This window comes from Corvus brachyrhynchos, unplaced genomic scaffold (genome assembly GCF_000691975.1).
Source record: "Corvus brachyrhynchos isolate BGI_N302 unplaced genomic scaffold, ASM69197v1 scaffold114, whole genome shotgun sequence".
Lineage (NCBI taxonomy): Eukaryota > Metazoa > Chordata > Aves > Passeriformes > Corvidae > Corvus > Corvus brachyrhynchos.
In genome coordinates, this window is record NW_008238337.1 from 2,695,499 (window position 1) to 2,709,944 (window position 14,446).

Below are 14,446 nucleotides of genomic sequence, written 5' to 3' on the forward strand. Positions count from 1 at the left end.
TTTTCCACGAATTATTCTCTGTAGGCTTTGCCATAGTTGAGCCTTTTTTATCCTCCCCTCCACGCACACAGATTGCTCTGACAGCAATAAAATGCAGCAGAGAATTGAATTTGGAAATAAATTGTTTAGATGATGCAGCACCAGACAGATCACTATTCCAGAAGAGTTGGTCCGGGGTGGATTTGCTTTAGTGCTGGATTAGAAATGTGGCAGTCACAGGGAGGCGAGCTGGGGGCACCATGGCACGGGGCTGGGTGTGCCAGGGCCAGGGAGCCCTGGGCAGTGTCCCCTGGGCAGTGTCCCCGTGTATGCTCGGCACTGGGGCAGCTCTGGCAGAGATGTCACAGTAAACCTGGGCTATAAATACTGAATGTTGTCCCTGGTTGCTCTGTGACCATGGGCATGTGTTTGAACCTCTCTAAACCTTGTAAAAGTTTGGTGAAGTGTTGTGCAAACACCAACTGGCACTAAGGGCTGTTGATAGTGGTGCGGTTTCCTGGTTCCCGCATCATGGTTTAATCCACAAGATAAATTGGTTGGGTTTATTCTGTTGGTTGTTTTCACCAGTCACAGGGTTTGGGGCTGGTTTGGCTCCAGCAGCTCTCTCTGAAGACATCCAATAAGCAGGCACAGCAGGAAAGGTGGATTTTGGTGACAAGAAGGAACCAAGTGAATGGTTTGTGTGCTGTGAGAGCCGTCACCAGATCCTGCCACAGCTGACTTGGGCTGATAACAGACTTTGCTTCTTGTGTCCTCTTTTCATCACCATTCATCCTTTTATTTCCCCCTTCCTTACATAAAGTTATTGTCTTTATCCACAGTCCATAGAGGTTATTAAAGATATTTGAAGAGTTCCTGCTTTGACCTGTGGTGTAGCAAATGCTATATTCCCTGAATTCTTAACCAGTAATTCTGTTACAGTGCCTTGAGGTGGGGTAGGATGGGATTTTTCTCTGTTGCAGTTTGATCTTTGACTGTATTCTCATACAGTGGGAGTGTAAAAATGAGCCTGACATTGACAGAAGTGACAGGAGGATCTTGCCAGCAGACTGCTTTGGAGGTGCAAGAGAAGGGGTCCTACCAAGAAAATAATTCAGAATAAAGCAGGGAAGAAAAGTACATTTCTACTGTCTATATTCTTAGAATCCAAAGATCTTTCTTCATCATCTTGTTACTGAGGGCTGAGGAAGTCTAATTATTGCCTTTTCTTGTTGCTAAATGCTTTTGAGAGGATAAAACCTGATGCCTTTGAGTGGATGCATCTCTGGTGTGTTGCTGACACTGGAGAGAGACTTTATTGTGGGCAGCAGCAGATACATTTGGAGCCTATTCATTTGGAGCTTTTGTCACATCCCTTCCGTGGAGATGCTGTTGCATATGAAAGTCTGATTGATACAGTGGCAAAGGTCACGAGGGTAAAAGCTTTGATGGTATCGCCTGAAGCAACTCAAAATTCTTGGGAAGGATTCTGTTCAGTTTGATACCAAAGGTCTGGTAGCACTCCAGGGATTCTTCTCTCTGCTATTAGGCTTATAGCTATTACAAAAATTAATGTTTGTCTGTTGGTTTTTTTTATTTTTTCTAAATAGGAAGTTCTGCCATAAGAATGGAAAATAACCACTTCTCTCTTTTCCCCCTCCCCCCCTTTCTCTCTGTTTCAGGGATCCTCGATGCATTTCCTTGCCATTATTTAAGGAGCCTTTACTAAAAGCTTTTGGATTGTGTTTTTGAGCAGAGAAGAGATTTTTGTATCCAAAATGCTCATAAAGGAATATCGTATTCCTCTTCCAATGAGCGTGGAAGAATATCGCATCGCCCAGCTCTACATGATACAGGTCAGGAACATTCTGGTCCCTGCAGGGCCCTGGGGGGCTCTGGGTGGGGTGGGGGAGAATTGCTGCAGGATTGGGTGTTTTAAATTTGGGTTTTGCTGTTTGCTTATAAAGGAGAAGCAGGGAAAGTAACACAGATTTCAATTTCTGACCGGCTTCCTCTTCTCCTTAAATTGGAGAACCTCTGTTTGACCTACCTGGGGAAACAGCAACTTATTCCTGTGGAAACACTCAGCCCACCTGTGTGGGTACCTACTGGAAGGGATCAAGCTGTAGGGCATAAACAGCCACTGCTTCCCAGGTCGGCTGTGGTTGCTGGTCATGCCAATTCCAGTTGCAAACTAAATTCTGTTCTTTTCTTGGGAAGCAACAGTTGAATATAAATTAGAGAGGGTAAACCAAAGGTGTAACTTGGAATTAAGGGAGGGAAAAAATTAAATGTAATATATCTGGTGGAACAGATACTAATCAGTTTAGGCATAAAATGTAGATTATTTTTAATAGGCTTCTGAATACTGATGGGAATTTTTGTGGAATTCCCTGTCTGCAGTAAAGCAGTTAATTAAAATGTTGGGGTTTTGTAACTGAAATCCTCTGTGCCCATATTCTCCCAGTGTTTGAAATCCAACCAGGAGCAGTTATAAAAGGAAATGAATCTGAAGTGTTATTTCATTGTCCCATGCTTTAAATAAAATGTAATTTTGCTCATCCAGCAAAACACACATCTCATACTGAGCTTGCAGGAGAACTTTGCTTTCTGAAGCAGGATGAAGCGATGCTAGAAAAACCTGCTTTGGCTTAAAACCTAGAGTAAATTAAGGGGAAAAAGCAAACCCCCCAAAGCAAAAGGACAACTCCCCCATTTCTTGCCTGACCACCCAGCCGTGTTCCTTAAGGATTCGTGCACTTGGGCTTGACTGTTAATAGAATGGATGGTGTGTATTTTCCAGTAATAACGCTCAAATTCCTTTTTCTGACACAAATGTGTGTTTAACCTAAATCTTGGCATAAACAGGTAAACATTTTTCTTAGGTGCCTTCATTTTTTCTATACCTTTTACTGATGCTGTAGCTGCTTTGAATATTGGTACAATTATATTGTTAACAACTTTGTCTTCCTAATTTGTCTCAGCTGCTTTGCATGAAGAGCTGGTGGATGGCAGCAGAGTATTATCTGTGCAGAGCTTGTCAGTGAGCAGCAGAGCATAGGGGAGAGTGATCTGATTAGGAAGGAGGAGCCCACCTGATTCAACAGAGGATGAATCCTTAATGGAGGAGTGTCTGTGGGGCCTCTGGGAATTCTGGAGGACTTGGTCAGGGAGGAGGATTTGCTTTTTGATCTCAGAAGTTAAATTGCTGATTTTTATTTCCTTAATGCAGAACACTGGGTTCTGCTTTGTTACTTGACAGGGATTTTGGCTGTATCTTAACATCAAAAGGACCTGAGAAGCTATTAGGTTTTCATGCAAGGGGAAGTTCACCAGCACAAGAAACTGCTTGAGAAATTGCATCTCCCAATTGCCATCCAGCCCTGCTTTAATTTTCTACTGCATTGACAGGCAGCAGAGTAAGGTTTCCTCTCAGATCAGGTGTCAAGTCAGGTTTCTGATCTCCCTCCACTCTCCTGGAGCAGGGGGCTAAGCTGGAAATGCTGCATGGAGCCCAGGGTCTGGGGGAGCTGGAGGAGTGCATGACAAGCAAGGGACTTCGCTGTGTTACTTGTCCAAGTAGTGCAAGAGGAAAAGTTAGCTGTGCTTTTCCTTGAGAATACTAGTTTCAGCTCAAGTTTGAAAATAACAAAAAACAATAATAAAACAAGAAAGACCACTTAGGGTAGAGTTCATAGTTTGGTAGCGATTTGCTTCAATTGTTCCTGAAGTTGGTGGAAAGATTCCAAAATCCTGCTGGCTTCAATGTGAGCTTTTCCTAGACCAGGATATCAAATGTTCTTTTTCTTCAGTTTGACTTAAAAGTGGAGGTTTTGTCTTTGAGACAGGCACTGGGGAAGGAGCAGTGGGGAGCGTGACTTCCATCCTTTTCAGAGAATGAGAAAGTGCTTCATGTCTGTCCTTTTATTTTTCCTCTGAAACGCCTGAAGAGGCCACAGGAAAAGTAAGTTCTGTGTGTTGAGCCCCCTTATGGGTACAAGCTGAGATATCTGTGTAAAGCAGCAGTGAAGAGGCATTTCTGAGAAATTTGTGGCTGAAATATGGAACAGAATGTTTTGAAGTAGTTCCTGGGAAGAGAAGCGATTTTTAAAAGCAAAAGGTTAATTTCTAAGACATTTGTCATGTACAGAATGGTGGTGTTATTGCTGGAGGCACCAGGCAGCCAAGTCCTGTGAGAAGCACTTCTCCAGCAGTGGAAAAGGAGATGTCATGATCGTTCCTCAAGGGTTTTAGGGAGCCTCAAGCACATGTTGGAAGTTGATCACTCGTTTACCTTCAAGCTCATGAGTGAAAATTCCTGTTAAATTCCAAACCAGTTGGTACAAAGCTGCCTATTTTTTTGCCTGGGTATAAATTTTCCTAGATTTCAGCATTGTCCAAATGGAAGTTTTCCAAAAGGCCCTTCTCCCCTGAGCCCTTGTGGTAGAAGTGGTGCTTCAAAGCCATGTGGAGAGGGATGTTCAGGCTCAAGCTGTAGTACTGTCATCACTTTCAAAGGCTTTTTCATGCAGATTTTTGCTTTGCAGTGGAAGGGTCAATCATCTGTTTTCATGAGAAAACAACCCCTTCTTCTTAGAAGTCTTAACAAAAATTTCCACCAGATTTGATGTAAGCAGCATCATGCCCAAGTAGCAAAGGATCCTTCCATTAAATGGGAACAGGCTGTTCTCATATTTGCTGTGTTTACTGGATGGGAGAATTAAAATTGTGCAGTATATAATCCACATCTCTCTTGGTTCTCTGCGCCACTGGGCAGGTGAGATGTGCAATAAATCATTGTGTGCATGCCCGTGTTGCTCTGTAATTCCTCTTATAACTACAAGTTCTCCAGGCTGGTGTATAAAGCTGTGAAAACTGAGATGAGTGGCCTGCTGCTTTGCTTTTTAATTTTTTTTATTTTTTTTTTTTGAATTTGAGGTGAGAGAGCAAAATGTCTCTTAAGTTGCTTTCTGCTGGCTTCTGAAATATTATCTACAGTCAGTGGTTTCAGTACTTTAAGTAGCACTTAAATTCTTCCCTAAATAAGTTAATTTTACATTACAGCAAGGACTTAATGTACCCTCGACTTGCTTGAAGCCTAGCAGATCTGAACTGAATTGTTTTTCTCTATTAAATTTCAGACTTTCAATATCCTTCCATGGGAAACCTCTCACACAGCGTTGTCAGCCTCTCCAGGTTGGGAGCGCTTGCTCCAGGGAAGTTGGGTTTAGCTTTTCCAAAAGCACAAGGCCTTTTTGCATCATTGCTGAGTTTTTGTGTCTTTTGACATCCAAATTAAAACATACTCATTTTTATATCTGAGCTGAGAAGCAGTGATCTTCCTTCCTGCTGTGACCTGGTTTTGTTCTGGTGCATAAAACAGGCAAAATATTTCAAACCAGTGAAATCATTCTTTGTACCTCTATTCATGTAACGTTTTCCTGAAATCTGTGTGCACATTTAAAAGCCAGCCCTGCTTCCAAGGGTGAGAGATTTCTCAATGAACTCGATAGCTGTCCATGGAAGTGGGAGAGCTGTGGTTTGATCTGGGGAAGCTGCAGGCTCCTGCCCTAAAGTAAGCAGAGAGGAACTGGAGATGGGCACTGGAATGAGTTCCATGAAGCACAAACTGTTTATGGGGGGAACAACTGTAACCATCTGTAGGAACTTGTTTTTTCCTGCAGAAGTTTTGAGCCAAGGACTCTGTCCTGGATGTCTTCTCAGAGCCTGCACATCACATCCAGTGCGTGTGTGCTATTTCAGTCTCTGCGAGGTGAATCCTGTTGGGCACAAAGGGATCTGTGTTACACATTAGAGAGATGTTATTAAAGGGTCTCTTAATTCTTCCCCTCCTGAGTCCTGCATATTTTTGTCTCAACAGCAATCCTTTCCTGGAACACTGGCATCCTTTCCTTGCGTGTTCAGGGAGCCTTCCTTTCTGTACACCTCCTCCTCACCCCAGAAACTATGCACACATTAGTGTAAAGTCTCTGTTTCATAAAAGCTTGGAATACGAGCCCTGAATGCATTTGTCAGGATGTTATTAGCCAAAGGTCAGTCCTTTTATCATCTTAATAATGTTCATTACAGTGCTTCCATATGCCATGAGATTCCGAGAGACTGCTGCCCTTCTGACCCTTTCATAAGACAAGAGAATTCCTCTTGTTATTAAAACTTATTTTTATATCAGTGTGCTCAGCTTTCTTGTCTGTTGTAAATAACTCTGGTCCTCATTTTGTCCACACAGATTTCTCTGGGTATTTGTGACCTTCCTCCAAAAATAGTTGCTTTAAAAATATTCTTCTGCTGGACCTAGTGATTACCTTTTGAGGATGGGACTTATTTTAAGGTGCAGCGTCATCCTTCCCAGTTAGTAGCGTTAATACTTCGTCGTTCATCACTTTGAGGGTCCATGACTGGGAAAGGCCTCTGGCCCTGTTTGAGGCACCTCCTGGATGATAACCCATCTGCTCAACACTGCCTGCTGACCTCAGGCAGGATCCAGGGAATTGAGGACTTCCCTCATGTTTTAACATGAGCCTCTCCTCTACAGTCTCAACACTGACTGCTGAACTCAGGCAGGATCCAGGGAATTGAGGACTTCCCTCATGTTTTAACATGAGCCTCTCCTCTACAGTCCTGCAGGGCTTTGCATTTATTGCCTTCCCTGAAAAATCAAAGTGTGTTCCAAACATCTGCAGTGTGCTGTACTCTCCTGTTCTGACTGCTGATGGAGTATTCTGAGTCACTTTCCTCCTTTCCGGAGGATCATGGTTTGTCCATCATCTCAGTTTCCAGGCACCTGGACTGTCCTATTTTCCCCTTCATTTCCATGTAGCTCTCAGGAAGCATCTTGGAGAACAGACTTAAAACTCTACTTGGTGGTGGTGGTAATTCTTGAGGCCCTGTCGTGATACCCAGGTGCACAAGTCGTGTCCCTTAAACCCTCAGCTCCACTTGGCAGTTGCCAGCAGGCTCAGCAGATGGTGAAGGACTCATTGAGTAGGGGAAGGCAAACTAACCCTTCATTGCTGGACAGTGAAGAACTGGATGGCTGATTATTTTTGTTCTACATGCAGATGCCTTGGCCATCTGCACAGACAGACATTCATGCTTCAATTTTAAAGCAGGTGATGCTGCTGATGGCTCCAGAGACCCTGGAAGGCTCACAAGTCTAAAAGCAAAACCTGGTTTGAAGCTTTTCCCCTGATTGCTGTGCTGCAGCCTTAAAACCTGTGGCTCCTGTATTCTCTCTTCTTCCTCTGGTTTTCATAACCTTTTCTTTGTGATCATGAGGATTTTCATCCTTCTGGAGGAGGAAAGTAAGGCACTTGCAGATGTTTAGTTTTGAGGACAAGGGTGGGTGGTACAGTTAGGTTTGGTGGGAGCAGACCTGAGGTCTCATTTGCACAGGTGACAGTGACACCCATACAGCTTATCACTTTGGGAAAACATACAGAAGGAGCAAACACCTTTACATCTACTTTTTTCTTGTTTTGTCTTATATTGTCTGTGTTTCCATACGATATTCCAAAAAAGATTGATTTTATGGTAGTGAACTTGTTGCCTTGACAGCTCACATGTGCTCTTTTTCTCTTAACAAAGGTGAATGAAGCTGAGACAATGTTATAACACAGACAATTTTAAACTTCAGATTTGCACTGATTTTAATGTAGGATGCAGCACTGCCAATCCTACTGAGCTTGCTGACTGTCAAAAATCATTTTCCTTCTGTATTTTTATATTCTTATGAAAGAAGGACTAAAATGTTGACCGGGATTAGGTTCTCATTTTTTCAAATACCTGAAGCCAAGTAATGAATTAAGTATCAGGAAGACTCTGGGGATTTCTTTAAGCCAGTCCTGCAGTATTTTAGCACATAGCCCATTGTTAGTAAACAACTGCATTGGGTTCCTAAAGTATAAGGGATGTAGTCAGAGGATTAGAATTGATCCAGAGCATCCCAAGTTGAAATCTTGTCTCTGACTCACAGTATAGTAATGGACAACTTGCTTTGCCTCCCTTTAAACCAGGAACAGTAATTCTTACAGACAGTGTCTGTGGAATAGTTAATGCAGTGAAAAATCAGTTTAAAGATGCGCAAGGAAATACTTAGAGTAGATGAAATACTGAGCTGGAAGTGCAGTAGACATTTTGAAAGATGGGGCATGTGGGGTAAACAAGTTTGAGGTATCTCCATAATAAAGTGATCCCTAATTCATGTGCCTCTGGCACATCCAGCCCTGGCTCTAAAGGAGTATGACTGGGCATCTTTGTAAGGCGAAGTGATTAATGAGTGGCCATGAGAAAGGTTCTCTTAATGCTGTAAATTTTTTATAACCCTGCACAATTGATTGTCCCCAAAATATCCTGGTTTTGTACAAGCAGCTTCATTAATATCTAGCCCTGATTCTAAATAATGCAGTGCCTACAACGCTTGTACAAAGTGATGTTGCTCATGTTTCTGCTCTGCCTCGTGGGACATGACACTGACAGCCCAGGCTGCCTTCAGCTTTTAGGGCTTTTTAAAAAAATAAAAAATGTGTTCCATTACAAGAGAAGCATCCAGGAGTGCTGGTGCTGCAGATGCAGCACAGGTAATGTGTGTGTGCCTGGGTGAGAGTGGTCCCTTCCTCAGGGCCTCCTGCACGCCCAGCTTGGCTGGTGCAGCCCTCCATGTGCCTCTCCCTCACACGAAGACCCTTCTTGGGTGACATCTCCTTGTGTGCTTGACGTCTCCTTGGAAGCAGCGTAGAGAGTGGTTACAGGCCTGTGTGGTAGTCCCAATTCTTGCTTAGTAAACTTGAGGGAAGATTCCCCCCATAAAATCCCTGCCAGAGCAGGAGTGATCAGGTGGCATCTCTCTGCAGAGCTGGGAAGGACCCAAAAGGTCCTGGAAGTTGCAGCTGATCAGTGCTGGATTGGGAAGGTAGATGGTAACTACTTTATGGTTACTATCAGAAGTCACGTTCAGCTGTTGAGGCATCAGTGTTTGGGGACAGTGCAGTGCCTGGCTGGAACAAAGCACTGCATATTGCCCAGCCATTGAGCAAACCTAGAAGGGTTTGCTGCTCTTTTGCCTTTATTAATGAAGCCGTTGATGAGGAACAGATTTCTTTCCCCTCTCCCCTGGGTTTCAGGTCATTCCTGTGTGTTTGGAGCGATGAGGCTCAAAGTGCTATTGTAAAGCCTCATGTTCTGATCGTTATCTTGTTGACTCAAACTAACCTTCCTTCCCGAAGTAAGTATTGACATGGCCCTACATGGTTTTTTGTTGTGGTGTTTTTTTTTTTTTTTAACAGCATTAATTGGATTAAAGCAATTGTCACGCATGAAGGATGCATGTTAGAGCACAAAGGGCACTGGGGAGACTCAGCTGTGGGCACCATGGTTACTGGTGACATCACTGGTTTGCTGTTCCCTGCAAGGATTGCTGTGCAGCTGAAGCCCAAGTGAGGATGGCCCAAATTAAATCCAGGGGATTGCTGATGCAGCCCGTCCCATTGCCATGGAAACACAGGATGCAGTTTAAAGTTGCCTGCATGCATAACGTGGTGCTCATGGTGTAAACAAAAACACAGTCCTGTGGTGTCCACAGCTTCCAGAAGGGCAGGAATAGTGTAATGAGGAGAGTGGGGAATCCTGTTATGGTTGGACTTGTTTTCCCATTGACTTAACTGTGCACAACGAGACAGAGTGAGCCTTGCTTTGAGGGACAAGAGCAAAACTTGTCCCTTGCTGTCCTCCAGCAGTTTTGTAGCTGAGGGACTGCCAGCCTGACTTGATGTAATTGTTTCTGATTAGACCTTACAAAATGCAGGCTCAAAAGTTCTGTTAAAACCATCCCTGTCATAGCAGGGATCCCATTGTTAAAGGTAAGCCCCTGTCTGTCTTTCAGATTGTCTTTCCGATATAACCCTTAAGACTGTGCTCAACTCCTGCAAAGCAGGAGTAGAGAAGCTTCCCTGTTTGAGGACTGTTTTGCTGTATTGTGATAAAGATCCCTACTCCAGCCCTGCAAAGAACACTGTCACAAGATGGTTAGGATGCTGAAATGGGGATTCAGAGATCTGGGTACTGGTTGTAGCCCTGCCAGCAGCTCTGTGCCTTCAAGTTACTTTTTCCTTCTTCAAAATGGTGCTCTTTTGTTGATTCCATCGTCTTTAATGTGAGAGAACTCAGCTGTTTTGACTGGAGCATGAAAACCTTTGACAGCCAGAAGTCGTGTGTGCTGTTATACTTCAGCACTCTCCTGCATAAATAACAGTAAGGGTGATTTTTATTTTTAATTTAATTCCTGTAACTTCCTGTTTGCTTTGAGAACATGTTGTGCACTGATAAAATTATGTTGGTTTTGGTATGATGAGAAGTTCTGCATCTTGGTTTGTCTAAGAATGGAATAGTTCCATCTCCTCTGCTCCGCTCCCTTCTTTCATTCTGAACAAAGCTGTTTGCTCAGGTTTTGCCCTGGTTATGGTGATATGATTTTAATCGAGCATTTCAGGTCTTTGATGTGCACGTTTTGAAAAGAAAACAAAATAACAACGTGGAAAGTATGAAACTACTGTACTTTTAGGATAACCCAGCATTTTGTTTGCATAGCTCAAGACCTAGGTTTTGATTACCTGCAGTAAATAGTGACCATGAATGGGGCCTGGTCTATCAGATATCTGCATCAGCAGGCAGAAGGTTGCTGGTGGTGAAAGCAGATTGCTCGTAATGAATTAGATGTCAGCTCAAATGCTCGTGAAGGAGTGGTTAACAGAACACAGAGCTGAGTCATTCCGCAGCACAGGCAGAGTGGGTACACCCTGAGCAGGCACACCCTCACTGGACATGTTACCCGTGTGCAGCAATCCTGTGCTGGCAAAACCTGTTAAGAATAAACCAAGCGTTAGTTCCAGGACTTTTTGGTGTTTCCTAGTGTGTCCCTCATTGGCTTTCTGGTTTTAGGTGCTGTTTAATTCTGGACCTGTGGCTGGAATGTGCTGTCATATTTTGTGCTGGTTTGTTTGTGGTGTTTGACTGCTGATATTGCCACAATAAACCAAATTACATGGCTGAGACTAACAGGCTGCTGTCCTTACAACCTCTCCCAGCTTTTCTGTTCAAGTTTACCACGTGCAAGGTCCCAGTCACAGTGTCACTGGTACCTCCTCAGTGTATGGTGCCTGGGGTGGGAGTGAGGACGGCTGGTGGGCAGTGCTGGAGTACAGCAAGGAAGGCTCTTGGTGGTGTGAAGAAGATGCCACCTTGGAAAATCAATTGTAAGAGTGAAATGTCCCTCAGCCTAAATAATGTCCAATTGGAGATAGTTGGGACTATTTTTCCCTGAGCATATGGAAGAGATTGAGAGCAAAGAGTTTATTCCTCTCCCCCAGCCTAAATTTTGTTTATACCCTAGGCGCCTTTTTACTGCCTTTCTAAAACTGAACAGAACAAGTCTGGTTAGTGAAAACAGGTCTTACGATCTCTCCAGTGATGGCAGGAGTCATCTTGCTGAGCAGCTTCAGGCATTTTTGTGGTCTGATGGATTGTGTGAGGCACTTCACGCTTTCTCTGGTTCCCAAAGGAAGGATCTGTTTCTGGGGACTTAACTGGTGTTTGTGGTAGCCTTAGCATCCAAAACAATTAAAAAATAGTAATTGGTCACAGAGAATGTTTTCTCAGTCTCCCTTGCCACAACAATATGAACAAGTATGTTAGCAGGGTCCTCTGGGGATATTTGCTGTCTTGTTCTTGTTCTGTGGTTACAGAGATGTCTTTGCTGTCCTTGTTAACTGAAACCATCAGTCGGCTGGAACCTTCTCATATCCCTATCTGTGTCTAAGTGGGCTAAAAAAAATCCTGAGAGTTCAGTGTTATTTTAATGCATTCTCCCAGAAGAGTTTTGCCCAGACTGTCAAAATACCCCATTTCCAAATGGGAGCTGGAGGAAAAAAACACCACCAAAAAAATCTTCTGGTTATTGTTTCCAGACAATGATTCGTGTCTTCCTTACCCATGGATGATAGTCTGCAAGCGTGATGCTGTCAGTCTTCATAATTGGAGTAGTTTCAAATCAGAACTCTCGTGGGTCCTGTGGCACTGTGTGACTGCACTGCTGAAAGAAAGTAAGAACTTCATCAGGAAGCTAAAGCATCCCAACCTTTTGTAATCACAATCACTCATATTTAGATTGAGAGGTTGTACTATAGGCAATAATCAGTGGTAAACAAGGTGAGATGGTAGCTATAATCTATTTTTGAAAGCTAAAACATGCCCGGATCACCCATTGTCACTGTGCAGCCTACCCCATCCTTACTATTCTCTGCAGAACCATTCCAGGGCTCAATGTAGTTACAATAAAACCCGACAACTTCAGGAGAAACTAAACCAGCTGAGCTGTTTGCCATGCTGCTGTCGGCTTTGCAGAGATTCTGTGCTTGTGGACCTGAGCCTGTGAGCAGCTTGTGCCGGATTCCAGGGCAGGAACAGCAGGAGGACTCTGGTTTAGGATTAATATTCTTCTTGGTGTTCTTCTGAGTTGGTTGATGGGGCTGTTTTTCATCTAATTCCCCAAAAGCAAAACATTACGAGGCAATCTTAATTTACACAGCCTGACTTGTGTATTTCTCCAGCTGATGCAATAAGCTGCATCCTAACTGTTTTATCCAGCATTATGCATTCCTGTTCTGGGAATGCTGGTCCTCCAGCTGTGCTGAGACTCTTCAGGTTGTGGAAGTTTCTGTTGCCATCAACCATCATTCCTTTATGAAACTCTGTCCCACTAGAAAAACAACAAATTGCATTGAGTCACCTGCTTCTGTTCACCTGGGAGAGGTTGTTTGCTGGACTAAGGCTTTGCAAGATGTGCTCTGGTGGGGAGACATTTGTAACTGGGAAAGGAGATGGAAGATCTGAGAACTGATGAACCTGCCTGTGGAAGGCTTTGTTTACAGCTGTTTGACTGCTGTGGAGAAGGGCAGATGATAAATGGGGTTAGGCTGGCCCAGTGGTTAAGCGACGTTCATGGGAATTATTCATCTGTGATTGTTATGCTGAGGTCATGTGCTGTGTCCCATGCTATGTTGCTGTGCCAAGAGATTTATTTTAATAGAAGCCTTTAAGTAACTGGCATTCTTGCTAATCATGGTGCATCTGCTTCTCTGGGTTCCCTGTTATGAGTAATTTAATGCTATTACTTTAGCTAGAAGGGATCTGTGTCACCATCTGTCCTGAAAAGCTATTGATGGGGCTGTGCAGAACATGGAGTGTCATCAGCAGGAGAGAGGGGCTTGTAAAGGGATGACTGGATTTCCTCTTGTAATACAATATAACATGGTTTGCTGTGATTACAGGTTAGATAACCTGCATATAAAGGCTTTTAGCTACTCTTTGGTTTTGTTGGGGACCATTCCTCAGATATTTATAGAGGGGGAAGATGCTTTGTCAGTAGCAAGTAGCAATGACCCAGGTAATCTGCTGAATAAAGTCTCTACTTCTCTCTGGGGTGGAAACCTTCAAGACTGACTCTAAAGTGCCTGCACGTCAGCACCTCCAGCAGATATTCCTGGGAGAGGGCCTGCCACACACTTTTCAAGCCAAATGTTTACCTAATGGATGGTTGTTTTTTAATTGTTGTTTACAGACAAATTCCTTGTAACAAGCCCTCTCCAGGCTGTAGCTCAGGCACAGTGGCATGAAGAGGCTGCAATGGCTGCAGAGCAAATTGCTCTTCATTCCCAGAAGTGCTCCACTTTCACAGCACCTCTTATGCCCAGAGTACCATCCTGCTCTCTCAAGTGCATGTGGCTGATGTCTTTATTTTTATTATATGAGAAACATATTTTCTCTTTGTCTTTCTGACTGGTCAGTAATTGCACTGTTCACCACCTCTCCTGACTCTTGGCCCTTCTTCTCTTCCCTGCAGCTCGTTGTCTTCTCAACAAGCCAGCTGCTAAGTGCAAGAGCCTGGAGGGCTGGGAAGCAGCTTTGTGTGGGTTTATCCTGGGGAGTTTCTCTTTGATCGTACTATCCTTCCCAGCAGTGTGTTGTGTTATGAGTATAAATTTGGCCTGACTCAAAAGTCCTGGCTCTAAAGATAGTTTGGGATATAATCTTTGATTTTTTTTTTTTTTTTTTTTTTTTGTCAGCAGAGCTGCAGCTCTTATTTCACATTCATCTGAGAAAATGTTCTTGCTGCCCTTGTCATATCTTATGTAGATAAGTGACAAGTAGGAGGAATGTGAAGGACCAAAATTTGCTTAAGGTTTGTAACTGGGTGACAAAGGCTGTGGGCTGAAGTTGGTCATCTGGAAAGGCTGGAGGAGGAAGCACACCCTGCTCCCAGAATAGGGTTTGCAGTCTGCTGCAGCTGCACAGAAGTGAATAAAATAACCACAAATCAGAAGTGGGACGTGAACTGACTTTCACAGAAAGTCTCAGTGAACTTGGATTTTCCTTTCTTCCTTCCTTCTTTCACAGT

At 43.6% G+C, this 14,446-nt stretch overlaps 1 protein-coding gene across 5 annotated transcripts in view; it reads left to right on the plus strand.

The window, feature by feature from the left end:
- Nucleotides 1–14,446, plus strand: part of PITPNM2 (phosphatidylinositol transfer protein membrane associated 2) — a 107,857-nt gene that overhangs the window by 46,572 nt on the left and 46,839 nt on the right. For all 5 annotated transcript variants that reach the window (XM_017734776.1, XM_017734778.1, XM_017734777.1 and 2 more), the window contains exon 2: nucleotides 1,662–1,835. In XM_017734776.1, coding sequence (XP_017590265.1) covers nucleotides 1,758–1,835 — 78 coding nt within the window. In that variant the 5' untranslated portion in view covers nucleotides 1,662–1,757. The remainder of the gene's footprint in view (nucleotides 1–1,661; nucleotides 1,836–14,446) is intronic.